Below are 19,244 nucleotides of genomic sequence, written 5' to 3'. Positions count from 1 at the left end.
TATGAGCCATGTGTGGTACACGTGTGTGTAAGACAAACGTGTACCTAAAGAAAACGATACACTGAGTAAACTAAGTTTTGTGAATAGATAAACGGTTGTTCATTATATCGATAAAACAATAACTTTAAAAAACGGTATTACTCTGTCATTTATTTAGTTATATTAAATGTTTAATCAGGAGAAAACCGTATCTCAAAAGCTATAAGCAGCAGTAGCATTTTCAAGTAACAGCGTATTGAAATTCTTATATAATAATACAGAATAGAATAGAATAATAATAATAATAATAAAATGTACCATTCAGAAACGTTTTTTAAGAGCCGTGGGGAGGTTCTGCTTGACTCTCTTCATTGCCTCTTTCTGGGTCTGATTCTGGCTCAAACTGATACGGCAGTAGTAGGCTATTGACACTATTTACATTAGACCAGAGCACATGCAGCTTTCGCCTGTAAAGGTAATAGGCGTGAAGTTTCCAGACTACGTGCGCTACACATTTTAGCCAATTACAACACACCGGCCCAACTAACCAATCTGAGCCCATTGCCTGTTTCTGAGGGAGTGGTTTCATAGAATCAGGAAGTCAACCGGTCGTTCAAATGACAGAGGAGAAAGCGGCTTACAATAAAGGTGAAATTTATGAAAAATAAGGCTTTTTCAAAAAAAACACAGACTTAGACATGTTATATTGCACCCCATAAACACAATCATTCAAAGAAAAAAAGCAGTAAACCACACCTTTAATTTAGCCAAAATGACAGGTAATTATCTCCAAGCAGAGATTCAGTTGAATGAAGAGTTTGTGCCACACACACAATTCAAAAATGTTGTTTATTGACCTTTTTATTTGCCTGTCTTGGTACTCTAGAAAAATTTGTTTGGAGGAAACATTAAATGTTGTACAATATGTATATCATTTTTTAAAGAATTGTTTTAGTGTCAAATTAACTTAATATGTCCACATTTTAACATTAGAAAAAAAAGTAGTTTCAGTACTGATGTTTAATTTAATAACTGCTTAATGATATCTTTTAATCACATCTGTCACTATTTACATTTTGATGATATTTAGAAGTTTTGTCTTTTTGTTTGTTTTTTCACCCTCAAAATTCCAGTTTTGATGTTTAGACATTATATCACACTCTTTCAATAGTAGTTAAAATTTCACAAAGAATTCAACCTTGAATTTCTCTGACATCTATTTTACTATTCCATGCACTTCTGTGAATAGCGCCTTTATTTTGGTATCATGACATCATAAGTCTGCGACCAACTCTTTGTGGTTCAGCTGAAGAAAGGTTTGTGTTTTTAAAACATTTAAAGTATTTAAATGAAATGTTTTTATTTATAAAAGTTCAAACAAATGCTTTATCTAACATTAATGGACGTTATTTTTGTCAGTAAAGCGCATTCACACGAGTAACAGAAAAGGTGCGTCTCATTTTGCTCCCGTGAATCAGTTTATTTTAAAACACGAATTCGGTCACTGGCAAGTAGTAATGGAGAAACGGAGCTTGTATAAACTCCAAGTCAAGTGGATCAAATGTTTAGCAAAATGATTCAGTGATTCGAATCACCACTCTCTGTCATACTGTGTAAATGCAAAGTGAACACAATCATGTGTGATTACAACTTTAGCAACCCAAATGAAATGTTTTTAGCAAAGTGGTATATCAAGTATAATGTATATAATGAACATGTCAATTAAAATCAAAGCACAAATTAATAAACAAGAGGTGTGTGTTTAATTAGTTATTTTTTCATTTGTATTGCTAATTTTGAGTGTGTGTGAGTGTGGTTAAATTTATTTTAAATTTTTTTGCTGATCAAGTAATTTAAGTCCATTAACTCTCACTCTGGCTGACTCTCTTACCAGTGCACTGAACTAGAGCTGATTGAGACACACACAGAGATTTAGTGTGGATATATTTTTCTTTCTTTTAATTATTCTCATCTTAAATATGTCAAACTGTTCAAACACACAGAAAAACTCCTGGTGAAGCGACAGATCTACGTGAAGATACTGAAGAACAAACAAAAGATGGCTTTGTTTATTAAAGTGGAGAGTAAAGAAATGAAGATTGAAGAAGCTATCAGTGTGAACCAAGAAGATGCTGAGACACAAACAGGTTGGTTTTTTCTCAAAACTGAACTCAGTCATTTGATCCTTATTAAAAGGTCATATGTAATAAACCCAATTTCTACTTATGAAATAAATCAAGGACAAACATTAATTTCTATCACTTTTAATTATGCAACCGTAACAAAACATGGGCGTTACTGTAACTTAAATTCAGAGGGTCAAAGCATTACACATGGAAGATAATATTCAGATCCTCATAAATCTCAGAGGGGCAGGGCTTGACGCTAACTTTTCTCGGGTGTGCAATGGAAATAAAAAAAAAAAAGTTTTTCCTAAATAAAGGGATACGAGGAGACATTTATATGTAAAGTTATTTAGTAATTCATTTGAATGCAAAAAGTATCTAGGCAATTCCAGCGTAATGGTCGTGACATTTGCAGTCGAAACTTGAAACATAAATTCTCAGAAAATGCATTTAATACTAATATATTGAAAAGTGTGTTTATATCTTCATAATCCCTTAATAAATTAGTCCAGACACTGGGAAAATATCAGTCTAGGGCGATTCCATGCAAATGTCAACCTTGCCATGAAAAAATTAAGTTATTATCAAAATATCAAAACCCTTTCTAAGGTGTCCATTTGGGTCTGTATTTTATTGTATTGATGTGCGGTAATGTAAATTTTAAGGAAATTTCTGTGTTTATTCACCTCAGATAAGGTGTGCACAGATACTAAAATTGCTTTTTCAAACAAACATATTTCATGCTTTAAAAAGAGGGGTCAAAGACTCATTTTTTTATACTTTATGTTGACAGTAAGCATTTTGCAGAAAGATGGGAGCATGACTGAGATATAAATACACCCACTTGGTTATAACTGCATTGCCCTTTAAATTTATAAAGGCTATATTTAGGAAGTCACGACGCTTCAGGGCTGTGTCACGTCCGTAACGATTTAAAGAATAAGTGTATATTGTATAATAATTATTATTACAATTAATTTGAAAATGTATGTACAAAGCCAAAATATGTCCATTCTAGTTATGATTGACAATTCATCTCACTTATTTGCTCTAAACAACCTAATTATGCGTTACGGACGTGACTGTTACGGACGCTTCATATTAAATCATGCATGATTTGACAAGCGCATATTTGTTGAATGAATGAATTAATTTATTTATTTCGAACAATATAATGACACACAACAAAGGAAATCAAGAAGCATTCTGATTAAATCAATACGAAAAGATAAATTCATCAACTTTACAACATAAATCGATATGCTTGAAATGGAGTGGGAAGAAATCAAACTTATTTAAACCCACCCCGGTCTTTCAACATGTTCAACGTGTTGTTACTGTTAAAAAACCCCGCATATATATATATTAAATTGATCTCTATTACTGTACATCAGAAAAATTTAGAAATAAATTAATACCAGTACCATAATGTTAAGCATTATTACAGTCTCTGAGAGCGAGAGAAATATGAGACGCGCCTTTCGTGATGAAATATGAGACGCGCCTTACTCACTTTCTTTCCCGCGCGCGCCCTCTGTGGTCAACAGTTATTTTTGTGGTGATTTGTAGATCTGCGATTTCTGGACAACATCAGTAATTGGTAAGTAATTTGATATCTATGTACATTTTAATTTAGAGAAAAGTGTTTAAATTACAAATCTATATATCGAACACACTGGCCATGGAATGGCTAATATGAAAAAATCAGCTTTTAACTATTTTTTATTACAAAATATCAATGTGAATAACAGTAACTAATACAACAACCAATAATAACAAATAAATACAATAACAAATAAAGAAACAACAATAAAATGTGTTTATAATATATACATCTCTTCCTATAGCGCAATGGCAAAAACTAATACTGAAAGACAATGTACATTCAGAGAGAAAAAGAGGAATGATGAAAATTTCAAGGAAAAGGAAAGGATAAGGAAAAAAACAGAAAGACTAAGAAAGAAAGAAAAACAATCAAAACAAGAGGCAGAAACATTTAGGGAGCTTGCGAGACAAAGACAGAGGAAAAGGCGTTTTCTGAAGACACAGGTTCCTGCTTCGCTGGAGTCCCCACAAAATTCACCTTTTAAAACAAGACAGTCACTAGGCAAGGCTGTAAAACGAGCACTCCGAGCTTTACCTAGCAGCCCTCGGAAAAAATGTATAGTTATAAAAAAAATCGCAACATCACTGCCTTCTTGAAGAGAAAAAGAAAAAGAATAATACCACAACTACTACATATGATGAAGTCAAGGAGTTTTATGAGAGAGATGACATCTCAAGGCAAGCACCGGGGATGAGGGACGTGCTCACAGTCAGAGAGGGAGAAGTAAAAAAGAAAACCCAGAAACGACATTTAACAATGTCTATTCTAGAGGCCTACCGTGGCTTCAAGAGTGAATATCCGGAGTTTATAATTGGGAAATCTAAATTTGCTGAGCTTCGACCATCTCATGTACTCCGGTGTTCAGATACTCCAAGAAATGTTTGTCTGTGCCGTTATCATGAGAATCTTAAATGAGCCCTGGACTGTGTGCAACGTGTCATCCCAAGGCAAGCATTCCAGAGCACACAGGATTTCATTAAAGCTGTGGCCTGCAATCCAGACAGTCCTCACTGCATGTTAGGCCAGTGTGCTGAATGCAGGAGTGGAAAGCTGTTGGAAATCAGTGTTCTTAGTAACATCCCAGAGGAAGACAAACACATTAAGGTGATCTGGTACACATGGGAAGCAACAGGAGGGCTGCCGAATAAGGTCTAGAAGAGTGGCACATTAGGTGATGTCCTAGATCTTCTGAAGACAGCAGCTACACAATTTCTGCATCACTGTTTTGTGAAGAGAAAGCAAAGCAAATTTTTCCAGGCCAAAAGAATGCAGTCGAAAACAGACAAGGAAACTGTAGTGCTGCAGGTAGATTTTGCAGAGAACTACACGACTGCTTACCAAGATGAGATCCAGTCAGCATACTGGCATCAGAAACAGGTCACAGTGTTTCCCTCTGTTCTGTGGTCTGATGGAGAACCAGAGTCATATGCCATAGTGAGTGACAGCTTGGATCATGACAAAAGGTCTGTGGCAACGTTCCTCACCAAGATTGTGCTGGACATTCGAGAGAAACATCCTGCAATGAGAGTGATGCACATTTTTAGCGATGGAGCTGCCTCTCAGTTTAAAAACAGATTAATCTGGTGTTTCATGTCAACCACCTTCAAGGAGTTGTTTCCAACTTTAAAAGTACAGTGGCACTTCTTTGCCACAAGCCACGGCAAAGGTGCAGTGGATGGTGTGGGAGCAACAGTGAAGCGTGCTGTTAACACTGATGTCCTCAGCAGACAGGCTATCCTTGTGACAGATGCTGCTTCATTTGTGGATTCTGCAAGGAAGAGTTGCCCAAACATTAAAATCAAACTGATTACATCCACCGAAATCTCAGATTTTACAGAGCATCATAGGCTGGCTGATAGATGGGGCATTACCACAGCTCTTTCAGGCACTCAGTCAATCCATCACATTGAGCCAGTCACCTGGGGAGAAGTGCGTCACAAAATCTACTCAGAGGCAGAACAGTCAAGTGCACATAGATTTCTGCTGTCAGAAATTACATCTGCTGAAAGTCCCGCACACCAGTCCTCTGAGCTCCACCCAGCAGCTGCAAAGAACATCAAAACTGGAGACTGTGTCTTGGTCCAATTCAGGGCAAACAAATCTGTCAGACAGTTTGTCGGACTTGTTAATAACCAAGACCAAGTGGCACTGGAAATAAGGTTTTTAAGAAGAAATGACAGTGCTGGATTAGTCTACATCTTACCCGTGATGGAAGATAAGGCTTGGGTGACACCTGACCAAGTGATTGAGACTTTCAACCCAAAAAAAGACAACAGAGGGAGGTATCACTTTGCAGAAGCAGTCTTTGCAGAATAGGAAAAGAAGAAAAGTCATCTTATTAATCACATTTGTCCTCGTTTGGGACATATTTTTTATTGTATAATGATTCATGTTCATAAGGGATCAATAATTTTTCTGTTTTTGTTGCAACAGAATGTTCAGTGATATTCAATTGTTGTTGACCTGTAGTAAAAAAAAAAGGCAATTATTTTTGTTCACAGTAAACAATAAATGAAAATACTATACATATTCCCCTTATGCTCACCGTTTTTGGACGTCTCTTCACACAGATCGTCTTAATCCTCTTGACATCCAAACCATAATAAACTTGGCAAACACATACATCGGGCCTACTGAAATGAAGTAGTCATTGTGATTTTGACTTAAGACAATAACATTTCAATTATTCTTAATGCATTGGCTAATATTGCAATAATGTGGCTATTTTGAAGCACGATTGCGCATTTACATGCTTGTAGAGCGCGCGACAGCCTCCCTCCAGAGCGCTCGCGCCTCTCTATCTGTGTGTGTGTGTGTCTGTGTGCGTGTGTGTGGGAGGCAGGCTATGTAACTTAAAAAATGACATAATCAGGCCGTATAGAATGCAACATGTTCATTAGCATAACTTTCAAATAGACGAAAAAACATGAACGTCCGATTCATTCAAAGATGAAATGAACGCATACCAACGGAAACCCTACCTTGAGGGGAAACCGGCGATCTCGACTCTGGAGAATATCGATATGATAAAAATACAAAATAGCTGCTGATGTATCCTAGCAATTCCGTATCTTTCGGGGTCTATAGTTAACACCACATTATAAAGCAATATCATGCCCGAATTGAGTTTTGCCCACGCTGCATTTTAGCAGCATGAGGGATATGCGTGAACGGAGGTTAATCTAGCCTATAACAAAGTGATTTCAGTTTAAATTTGATTAATTGTGCAGCCTTACCTTACTGATGTCTCAGATGTTTTTTGTTTTAAATACCCAACAGAGAGACACAAATAGGTCTCTGTTCAAGCATTTTCTCTGATTTTTCAGCGTCTGCCAAGTGTCGATTTCGGAACTGTCACGTCCATAACGAAAATACGTCACGTCCGTAACAACGTTTTTTCCTCATAAATGAAAAAATGAAAAGTAAAATAAAATAAATAATTTATGTTCTATAGAGAGCCAACACTCATCCCTTCGGTTGTTATTATTTATTTTGGCTTGTGCATTTTAATTCGCAGAATTTTTACAAAGTATGTTGTCTCCCACAAACTCACATCTTTTTTTGTCACGTCCGTAACGCACGTGTATTTCCCTCGTATTAAATATAAAACGCATGTGTAGACTGATATTTTTCTATTGTCTGGACTCCTTTATTAAGTTAGTATGGACATATGAACAGACTTTTAAATATATTGGTATTAAATGCATTTTCTGAGAATTTATATTTTACATTTTGACTGCAAATGTCACGTCCATAACGCTGGAATTGGCCTCTACACACTTTTTATATTTTAGATGAGGGAAATGCACATTCATTCCTCAGCTCTGGCATAGGCAGACATGGGCTGCTGCTGGACTATAGCATCAGTAAAGGTATGTCCCAGCAGATTCTCTAGCAGAGAAGATGAGTTTCTTTTGTTAGAAGGGCTGTGGTGTTGCTCCTACTTAGTGGTTAGGGTGTCTTTTTCCCTCAATGTGTTGTGCTCTGGGGTTTCCTCCTCTTCAACTCTCACCTCTTGCTGTAGGTGAACACAATGAGAAGAACGGGTACTTAAGAGTAGAAAAAGTAGAACTTAATAATTTTTACTTTTAAACAAAACAATTCAAAACTAAAAGAAATAGACTACTCTCTGATTATGTAATCTGTATGAAATGTGCATTTCTATAGGTGCGTTCACTATTGTGAAGATGGTAAGTCAAACGTCAACTTCATCTTTGCAGGATTAAAATGTTTTTTCTTCTGGTGATGGAGGATGAACTGGTATCGGCGGCACCGGCTGATCCTTCAGTAAATAATGTTATACCGTTTTTGCCGCCTTCCTCCTCCATATCCTCCTCAGTGTCGATTGTTTCGGTTGTAATTTCAGTTTCTGCACTTGGTCTTTTGAAATAATGACTAATAGGCATCATACTTTATGTATGTTGCCTATCTGTCTATCTCACTGCGTGTTTACTTTTTTTTTTATGGTGTCTAGTTGCGTCGAGACTCTAGACGATCACGTGTTTGTTTGTTTTTTCCAACAGAAAGCATTGGTTCAACGCAGAGACAGTGTCGTTGTTTATAAAACTTTGTTTAAAAAAATGTATCTGCCCACGTGCACCTAAATACATTATACATTTCAGACACATCTATTTTTAGTCGCATATGCAAGTGAAATGCTCGCACTGTTGAGCCCTGCAGAGGGGTCAAAATAAAGTTTTCAATAATTTATCAACACATTTGCATGTTCTTAATTCTCTTGTCTCAGTTACATGATGCAAGTAAACAAATTATTTTATATTTTTAGTAAGAATTTTATATTGATTGTTTTCTTAAAATGATCAAATATCACATATGTGACTCGTGCGTTAGAGGTCTGCACGGGCTTTAAGTGATTTAAACCATGCTAATGCAGTGCCACTAATGCCAACATAATTTTCGAGTCGATTTAAAAAAATGTTGTGGTCAATAGTGTCAAATGCAGCACCAAGATCGAGTAACACTAATAGAAAGATAGAACCACGATCGGATGATAAGAGCAAATCATTTGTGACTCTAATGAGAGCTGTCTCAGTACAATGGAATCGGTCTAAATCCTGACTGAAAATCCTTGCAGATACCATTTCTTTCTAAAAAGGAACATAGTTGTGAGGATACTGCCTTTTCTATTATCTTTGACAGAAAAGGTAGATTTGAGATCGGCCTGTAATTGACTAATTATGTAGGATCAAGTTGCGTTTTTTTAACAAGCAGTTTAATCATAGCCAGCTTAAAAGTTTTTGGTACGTATCCTAATGACAATGATGAATTAATGATATTAAGAAGAGGATCTATGACCGCTGGAAGCATCTATTTCTATAGCTTATTAGGTATAGGTCTAACATGCATGTTGTTGATTTAGATGATTTAACGAGTTTAGAAAATTCTTCCTCTCCTATAGCAATGAATGAATAAAAATGTTCCTCAAGGAGACTACAGTGCACTGCCTGATGCGATACTGTAGTAGACAGTTGCATAGTTATAATTTCCTCCCTGATATTATCAATCTTTTAAGTAAAGAAGTTCATAAAGTCATTTCTGTAAGCAATCATGCTTCTCTTTCCATGAAATGCGCAAAAACTGTTTTGTTTTCTTCAGTTGCGCTCCATTTTTCTGGCTGCTCTCTTAAAGGCCTGAGTGTGCTCGTTGTACCACAGCATTGGACTATTTTCTTTAATCTTCTTTAAGCGCAAAGGAACTGTGTCTGAAGTGCTGGACAAGAGAGAGTCAAAAGTTTCTGTCGCAATATCGAGTTCTTCTAAGCTATCTGGAGATAAAACTGATCAGGAATATTATTAACAAAGCAATCTTTAGTGGCAGAAGTGATATTCTAACATATTGTAACTCTTTAGTCGGCTTTGCAACCTTGGCTAGATGGAGTATACACGAGACTAGATAATGATCTGAGACGTCATCGCTCTGCTGTAGAATTTCAACGGCATCAACATTGATTCCATGTGATAATATTAAATCTAGAGTATGATTACGACAGTGAGTAGGTCCTGACACATGTTGTATAACTCCGTGGTTCTCAACTCCAGTCCTCGGGACCCACTGCTCTGCACATTTTTTATGTCTCCTTATTTAACACACCTGATTCAGATCACCTGCTCGTTAGGAGAGACTCCTTGATCTGAACTGAGTGTGTCAGACACAGTCTCTATATGATGATGTCTTGGTGAAAAGGCTCTATGTGATGGGATTTATCTGACCTCACATCTGAGGGATGTGAGACAGCTAGCAGACGGTTGGTATAGCCAGTTTGTCTGCTTCCTGACCTGAGCCCCAATTCATGTTTGAGCTCTAAGAATATGTGCCATATTACTAGAGAGAAGAGCAGCACCATCCCAGGAGGGATGAATGCCATCTCTTTTCAACAGGTCAGGTCTGCCCAAAAAACTTTTCCAATTGTCTATGAATTCTATATTATTTTGGGAACGCCACTTAGACAGCCAGCCATTGAGTGAGGACAGTATACTAAGTATCTCATCACTCCGGCAAACAGGAAGGGGGCCAGAGCAAATTACAGTGCCTGACATCGTACTTGCGAGTTCACGCACTTCTTTAACGTTAATTTTATTGATCTTTAACATTAATTTTAGTGATCTTCGACTGGCGAAGTCGAACATCATTAGTGCCGATGTGAATATTAATCTTAGAGAATTTAAGATTAGCATTAGCCAGCATTTTTAAATTCGCTTTGATGTCAGGCACTCTGTCTCCTGGCAAACATGTGACTATGGTGGCTGGTGTCTCCATTTTCATGTTCCATGTAATAGAATCGCCAATAACTAGGGCACATTCAGCAGGAGACACAGTGGGTGTTTCACTGAGTGGGGAGAATCTATTTGTTATGGTAATCGGAATGGAAGAGCCATGTTTTGTCCGGTGACTACAGCGTCTCACGGTCACCCAGTTGCCCTGCTGCACGGGTTCTACAGCCGGAACCGAACAATGTACAGAGTTCACTAAGCTAATCGAATCCAAAGCTGTCTCTAAAGCCCTTGCATTCATACTATCCTCGATTAAAGTTTGGATGCGTGTCTCTAGTTCTAAAAATCGTCTCCGTCAGCCTGACTATTTCCTTATTTATTTTTCCCTCAGAACCTTTCTTAAACATTTAAATTATAATATTAATAATATTCATATAATTTATTATAGCATGCATTTATGATTTTTTTTTTCTAACCATGCATTAACACTGCAATTACAACATCATAAATAATGTTGTAATTCGCGTCATACGCGTGAATGCACAAAAAGCACGAAATAAAATCATTCATCATTCGCCAGACGCTCAATATGCGCGAACGAGGCGTATTCGCATCTACCGCGCCCTACGCCTCATTCGCGCCCCAGGAATTTTTTAGGTGTGTAACGCATCTTTGCATTGACTTACATTGAAATCATTCGCGTCTGGTGTGAACGCACCATTAATGTACGAGTCATAGAGGCATTCATTCAACTGATTCATTCAAAACGGCAGATTAATTCTGGAACTAAGCAACTAGGTCACTGAATCACAAAAACGTGGTGCATGGGTGTTGATGGCGCAGTGGATAAGACACATGTCTCTGGTGTGAGAGACCCGGGTTCGAATCCACTGTGAGACACCAATGTGTCCCTGAGCAAGACACTTAACCCCTAGTTGCTCCAGAGGCGTGTGACCTCTGACATATATAGCAATTGTAAGTCGCTTTGGATAAAAGCGTCAGCTAAATGAATAAATGTAAATGTAAATGTAAAAACCCCGGATTTTGTTTGGAACTATTGTCATTGAGAAATAGAGTAAAAACATTTTATTGAGAATATTTACAATATTACGTCAATGTCAAATCACAATATTCACTCTTGTTTACTGAACTGTTGTATAAAATCATTACATTTGCAATCGCGCCAATATTCTGGAAATGTTTTTTATTATCATATGTTAGAAATGTAAAAATAACTTATACTAGGGCCATTTTTTTCCACCACATCTTGAATTTTGGGTGTATATTAATTGTGCTGGCATTTTGCCCCCCAACCCCCGATAACCTCTGAAGAGAGAAACATAAAACATGACAAAACATAATTATCAGTTTTCTGTTGTTTTTTTGTCTTTGGAAAGTGTGACTTATTTGGCTTTAAAGCATTATTTGAAAGAATCTGATGACTGGCGTCAATAGTTCCGTTTTGTTCATCAATTGATGTTACGATGATTTATATAAACATTTATATAAAGTCATTCTTGAGTCATACAGTTCAAGTCAAGTCTCGAGTCATTGGATCTCTAATCAAAGTCAAGTCATTTTCTTAATTTAGTCAAGCAAGTCTCAAGTCCTTAAATTTGCCAGTCCAGTCAGATTCGAGTCAAGTCATGTGACTCGAGTCCCCCATCTCTGCTAGCAGTTTCTTACCAAACTTGGTATGTCTTATGACCAGGGCTGGATTTGTACCCCAAGGGGCCCCTGGGCACTGAAGCTCATGGGCCCCCCTCCCCCACCTGACAACCACACCCTTATCACACACACACACACACACACACACACACACACACACACACACACACACACACACACACACACACACACACACACACACACACACACACACACACACACACAATACTAAGGCCCACGAGGTGTGGGATTTGACATGCCAAATCACTATTGGTCAAAAGCTGAATGACTAGTTTACAAGACAATGATAGAATGCATAAAATCATCCCAAGGCAGTGTATGGCTCAAGAGACTATTTATATGGCAATATAATGTTCACTAAAACTCACCAGAAAGCACAACAGTAATTACGAAACGTGATTGACTGAAGATACAGCAATGCCGTCACACAACACAACTAAGTGCAGGGTGCAAAAAGAACAGTCACTAAGTGGGTCGGGTAACTTCACAGAAGTATAAATCAGAATTCAGTTGCAGTGTCTGTTTGCTTTTGCAGTCTGTGTCGGACCTACGCCGCAGCCTCTACGCTATAGACTACGCGTTGGTTTTCATTTATACTTCTGCGTCATTGTCCGCGTTGATGCGCAATTACACATGCAGAGGGAGCATGTGAAACCTGAGGGAGGGTTCTAGCTGACCAATCACAGCGCTTGTGTCCGTGTGAAATTGACGCGGGAGAGGTGTACGTCAGGGTACGCCGAAGGGTATGCGCGCTACACACAGCCTACGACGTAGCTACGCCATGAGTTTGACGCAGAAGTATAAATTGGGCTTAAGTCTCAAACAGGCCTATAGCAGCATCTCAACATGATGCAATTCACATTCGATATCCAAACAGTATTTCAATAAATTTAGCAAAATATGTTCAGTCACAACAGATTATAGAAGCCTACTCAACCGATAGTATAATAGCACTTGCCTTTAGAAGTTCTTCTTTCTTGTTTTATTCTTTGCAGTCGCAGATCAAATCCTCAAAGTCCAGCTCCCTCACCAGCTCGGACTCGATGGCCATCAAGGACAGTGCAGAAAGCCTCTTTTGCTGCATAATTGTCCTTAATTTATTTTTTATTCGTTTCAGCTGTGAAAATGTCCTCTCTCCTTCACAGTTGGATACAGGTAATGTGAGAAAAAGCCTGAGAGCAACAAAAACATTGGGGGAGGTTGTCTGCAGTCACTTCCTCAGCACAACCTGCAATAGGTTTGCAGGTGTCTTATCTTGCTCACTGCTGACAAAGGACCTAAACTGGATCAGCTCATCAGCTAAAGCAGAATCCATGTCAGTTGGATATGAAGATGAGAGAGCACTGGCCCCTTTGCGGAGATCAGTGTCATCACGGTCCATGTCAAACAAGACACCAAAACGACCATTTATGTCTCTGTATGCATTCAGCCGTTTGTTCAGTCCTGACACCAAAATGTCAATAATCGGATTGAACATCGCAATTTGGAACTTTTTACTTCCTGTGGTAAGTACTTCATTGTCCACTGTCTCATCATCAAAGGCTCTTCTTTTACTCACGCGGTGAGTCTGACTAGTAGGTCTGTGTCACACCTGTTACAGCCCGGGCAGATGTTTCAAAGTCAGCAATTTGCCCTCTTAGTGATGCAACATAAGTCTACAGCGATTTCCAAAAGGCACACAGCGGTCATTAAGTCCATATCCCTCTTTTGCAAGCCGTTACTTGTAAGCTTAAATCGGTGCAGCACAGTGTCATGAGGTGAAGCAAATATGGTCATGAGTGCAGTCTCCAGCTTCCCAAGCTTTTTACACAGCACAGCGGCCTCTCGCCTTGTGTCCTGTCGCTCTTCGTAGCCCTTGTTATTGCAGCATAATTGTCATGCTGAGCTTGTGTGGAATCTCCTCTGCAGCTCCATCTTGAACAGGAGAGGGATTTTAGCGTCAGTGTGATTTTGGCAGTGAACACCTTATTCCATCGATGGGTGGAAGCACAGCAAAAAGCATATAGAGCTTGAAGTAAATCATAAAACTGGCTTGCTCCCTGACAGCTATTTTCGACACCGTTCACACCAACCAAATTTAAGATGCAACTCACACCCATGTAAGCTTTTTTAGGAGACTCACTCTCTCTTGGTGCTGAAGCACACAGAGAGAGTGTTCTCCATGGTGGGTTTGAACAAAACCAAAACTAGGAACAATTTGGCTCTGGATGGAATGCTGTTATCCATCATGACTGAAAATGGCTGTCCTTGAGCCACAGTGCTTTAAGTGTGTGAGCCCTTCTACCCCTGTCATCAAGGCATCAAAATGTGCAATAAACACTCACAAAACAAAACACCATTCATAAGCTAAATGTGTATACAAACACACAACTTGACATACATGCCCAGGGCAAGTTGTTATGACTGAGTATATACATTGAGCACTGCTGTTTAGGTGGCTCGTTTGGGGCCAAATTTATTTAAATTTTTTGATAAATTAGTATTTTTTAAATAATATATACAATTATTTATTTTATTTGGATGAATTTGTCTGTCTTTTCTCAGATTTACCAATTGTTATAATTTCCATATATGCTGGTCAATTATGAACAATAGCCTAATTGAACTGCTAGCAAAAATTCGAGCTAATTTGGTTGGGCCAAGAGGCCGCTGCTTCAAATGTTTGGGTGGCTTTTCCCCTAACAGATCTCACTCCAAACTTTTGATAAAACTTGAGAGCCCTGTAGTAGGGCTGTGACGGTATGGGATTTTTTCTTACCGCGGTGAAGAAGCAAAAAATCTCGCGGTTTGGCGCTTATCAACTGCCTGTAGCATGGCTTTGAACACTGGCTTCTCAACGGTACGGAATGGTAACTTACCATTTCTTCAACGAGTCACGCTGTCAGTAAGTGCTCGCCACTGATGGCTGCCTCTTTGGTACTTCGCACCTCTCGCAAAGGCCTCGGAGACTCCCGTCCCGTTGTAGCAGACAAGTCTCCCGGAAGTTCTGTGAGTCTCCCGCATATTTATAGCGGATCCCTGCCCGCAAATTAGTTCACATCTCCCGGAATCTTGAGCTCGCGAGCAAGAGCTCGCACATACTGTGCTCCAAACCGTGTAGCGCACGCCGCGCACGGCAGAGAGGGAGAGAGCGAGAGACCTTGCGTGTGTGTGCCTCATGAAGCGCATGTAAGAACATAGGACTCGCGGAATACAGTGCATCATAAGCAAAGATTAATGTGTTTATAGTTCATATCACCCACCATATGCACTCCTGTAACTTTCAGCAGAAAAAAAAAAAGTGCGGGGATGACCTCACAGCGGAAAATGCGTCTCATTAACGCGGTGATGCAGTTATCTTCACACCCCTACCCTGTAGTAACTATTCAAACTTGATCACAGATGGGTTTAAATGATGAAGCGTTATTTAATATGATGTTATAAAACAATGGTTTTCTATGTGATGTTATAGATAAAAACTCTTGTCATTGATTCTTATTGGTGGTGATGTCACAATGGGGTCAAAAACGCAGTGATTGGATCATTTTAAAATATTAATTTTTTGTATGCCTGATGAAAGTCATGGGACAAAACTTTGCGCTTATCAGAATAATGTTAATATATTTGCAAGTAGAGTAAGTGTATAGGATTTTCTTGATAATGTCCTGCTTCGAAGTTTTAACCAGAGTGATATGTTAACCAGAGGTTCTGAGATCACAGGTAACACCACTTTAAATAGCGTACATGATGATTTTGATTCTTAAAATATCAAAAAACTTTTTGCTTTGTGTTAACTCGTATTTCTTTTTTGTTTTAGACCTGATGCAGCTGAAAGAAGAGAGTGAAGAACTAAATGAAATGGAAGAGAAATATCAGTATGTAAAACATGATTTCACAACTGGAGAAAAATCTTATAGTTTCTCACAGACCAAAAAGGCTTCCTCACGGAAAAGAGCTCAAAAGACAGTTGCTAAAGGTAATTTCAGCTGCCTACAGTGTGGAATTTGTTTTGATAAACTAGGAAACCTTAAAGTCCATATGAGAATTCACACTGGAGAAAAGCCTTTCTCCTGCCAACAATGTGGAAAAAGTTTCACTCAAAAGGGAAGCCTTAAAAACCATATAAGACTTCACACTGGAGAGAAACCGTACACATGCCCTCAGTGTGAAAAAAGTTTTACCCATAAAGAAAGCCTTAAAAATCACTTTAGAATTCACACTGGAGAGGACCCTTTCACCTGCCAACAATGTGGAAAAAATTTCACTCAAAAAGGCAGCCTTAACATTCACAGAAGAGTTCACACTGGAGAGAAGCCTTACACCTGCAAATTGTGCAGAAAGACTTTTACAAATAAAAAAACCCTTGATTCCCACATAAGACTTCACACTGGAGAAAAGCCTTTCTCATGCCAACAATGTGGAAAAAGTTTCACTCAAAAAGGAAGCCTTAAAAGCCATATCAGACTTCACACTGGAGAGAAGCCATATACATGCTCTCAGTGTGAAAAAAGTTTCACCCATAAAGAAAGCCTTAAAAATCACATGAGAATTCACACTGCAGAGGACCCTTTCACCTGCCAACAATGTGGAAAAAGTTTCACCTATAAAGCCAGCCTTAAAAGCCACATAAGAGTTCACACTGGAGAGAAGCCTTACACCTGCCAATTGTGTGGAAAGACTTTCACAAATAAAAAAAACCTTGATTCCCACACGAGAATTCACACGGGAGAGAGGCCTTTTACATGCAAACTGTGTGGAAAAAGTTTCACTCAAAAAGGAAGCCTTAAAAGCCACATAAGACTTCACACTGGAGAGAAGCCTTACACCTGTAAACTGTGTGGAAAGAGTTTTAAACATAAATCGAACATTGATTCCCACATGAGAATTCACACTGGAGAGAAGCCTCACACCTGCAAACTGTGTGGGAAGAGCTTCTCACAAAAAGGAAATCTTATGAATCACATGAAAATTCACACTGGAGAAAACACATTTGCATGAGTTCAGTGTGGAAAGAGTTTCAGTTGTAAAGTTAACCTTAACTGCCATGTGAAGATTCACTCGAGAGAACTATTGTAAATGTCATCAAAGTTTCAAAGATTGTAATCACCTTAAAAATCATTTAATAACTCAAACTGGAAAGAAGTATTTTATCTGCCCTCAATGTGGAAAGAGTTTCACACTTAAAGGAAACCATTTAAATATGTAGCTGTGGAATTAAGGCAACGTTCACACTGCCACTGAATGTGGTCCAAATCTGATCATCCATATTCTGTAACACTGCTCTTATTTACATTCCAATGTCCTTTATACTTTGATTTTAAGCGTTTTTGTTTTCTTGAAATGTATATATAAACTCCTGTATATAGACTTAACCATCTTCTTTGCTACAGTTTCTAATATTTATCAGTTGCAGTAGACACCTAATTCCAGTAGTGTTGAGCCATCGCTCCATTCTGTATATTGACAACTCAAAATCAATATATTAGGTGGTATTAAAAAAAGGGAAATAGAGCCTTTGAAGTGGCTGGCCCCACTCGGTGGAATAATCTCCTGATCCAAATTAAAATGCCTTCCACTTTATCTGAGTTTAAAGCTGCTCTTAATACTTATCTGTTTGCCTGGGCTTTTAACATTCAATTCAATTCAAATTTATTTGTATTCACAATACATATTGTTTCAAAGCAGCTTTACAGAAAGTGCATTTCAGAAATGTACATAGAAAAATACAGTTAGTTAATCATGTATTAATTTAGGGCATAACATATCGCTGTTGAGTCGTCTCTTCACAGGCGTCGAGTCGTCTCTTCACAGGCGTTTAGTCATCTCATCGCAGGTGTTGGGGCATCTGAAGTCTCCGTGAGAGGCTGGATACAAACTGGAGCTGAGAATGCTATTTACTTCGGGACTAGCGTCAACAGAACAGCAGAAAAGCAGATGGGAAATAATTAGCATAGCTGCTGAACATGTCATGTATCCTGTTTTTAATGGTTATAAGTGATTATTGATTGTCCTGTATTGTGTATCTATATTGTATTTATTGTACAGCACTTTGGTCGGCTGGCCGCCGGTAGTAAATGTGCTTTAGAAATAAATGGAACTTGAACTTGAACTATTAGTGACTTCTGTTTTGCTATGAAATACCACAACATGAATGAAAGATTGCACATAAAATGACAAATAAAAGATGAATTAAATAATGCAGGGCAATGTTCATTATTTAATTTAGTGGTAGATTGAACAGGTAATCATGTTGTCAATCTGAACTTGATTATGGCTACTTTTGGGGCTCATTCTGTGAAATCCTGGGTCCGTTCTTTGTATGTGGATTACTCAACTAGCTGGATTTCAGACGATTTGACATGATCCAGGATTTTTAGGTTCAAAAGTTTTTTTTTTATTAAATTGATGCTCAAAACAGCTTGTTGAAATAACCATCAACAAAATACACAAAAAAGAAGGGGGCATAATATAAATTGAACATATTGATGTCTCATGATTAGCGTCAGCCGGAACTTGGAACACTACCTTGTTGTAAACTTCTTCCTTCTTCAGTTTAGAAAAACTCAGAAGCGAAAACCAGGAGACTTATTTAAGCAGGATTCTTTATTTGCTGTAGTCTGCTTCGTCCCCAAGTCAAGTCAAGTCTAACTAAGGGAACTTTACATTGTAGTTTATATACATTTCAAGGGGGAGGGATTACATTGTGATGAACAAAGCATGTAAATGAGCTGAGACATGAGAACAGAACGGTGCAGGACTTCTCGCACTGAGATAAGAAATAGCAGATGTTCAAACTTGCTCAGCATGAGTTTCACCCGGTGAGACACGAGAACAGGAAAAGCCTAGCCTTTTCGTACTGAGATGGGACAGTCAGGAATATCCTGCTGGGAACCTCTACCGTTTGCAGAGATTTCCTGGTCTCATCATTTATAAACTTTCTCAATATAAAATACTATTGTATTGGAAATCTAAATTAAACATTTAAATAAAATTTGTAATGCTACAACCTATAACATCAGATGTACCTGTTACATCATAAGAAGAATGGCATCTACGCTAATGTTAGTATTTCTGCTTATTCCGAGGTTTACTGTAATCAGCTGGATCCATGCCGTATCCAGACCAGATGGAGGA

General features: G+C 38.3%; 2 protein-coding genes across 2 annotated transcripts; both read left to right on the top strand.

Annotated features, from left to right (window-relative positions):
* Nucleotides 1-1,240: 1,240 nt before the first annotated feature.
* LOC143742472 (uncharacterized) lies at nucleotides 1,241-18,219 on the top strand. Its single transcript, XM_077235348.1, has 3 exons — nucleotides 1,241-1,295; nucleotides 1,983-2,126; nucleotides 15,928-18,219. Exons 2-3 carry the CDS (start codon nucleotides 2,039-2,041, stop codon nucleotides 17,106-17,108), a joined length of 1,269 nt encoding a protein of 422 aa, XP_077091463.1. The 5' UTR covers nucleotides 1,241-1,295; nucleotides 1,983-2,038; the 3' UTR covers nucleotides 17,109-18,219.
* LOC143742488 (uncharacterized) lies at nucleotides 3,666-7,477 on the top strand. Its single transcript, XM_077235366.1, has 2 exons — nucleotides 3,666-3,705; nucleotides 3,953-7,477. Exon 2 carries the CDS (start codon nucleotides 4,978-4,980, stop codon nucleotides 6,025-6,027), a length of 1,050 nt encoding a protein of 349 aa, XP_077091481.1. The 5' UTR covers nucleotides 3,666-3,705; nucleotides 3,953-4,977; the 3' UTR covers nucleotides 6,028-7,477.
* Nucleotides 18,220-19,244: the final 1,025 nt, after the last annotated feature.

Source organism: Siphateles boraxobius, unplaced genomic scaffold, assembly GCF_051911475.1.
Source record: "Siphateles boraxobius isolate OS27281-9 unplaced genomic scaffold, OSU_SipBor_1 19, whole genome shotgun sequence".
NCBI classification, from domain to species: domain Eukaryota; kingdom Metazoa; phylum Chordata; class Actinopteri; order Cypriniformes; family Leuciscidae; genus Siphateles; species Siphateles boraxobius.
Note: the sequence above shows the minus strand (reverse complement) of the source record. Positions and strands in the feature narration are given on the sequence as shown.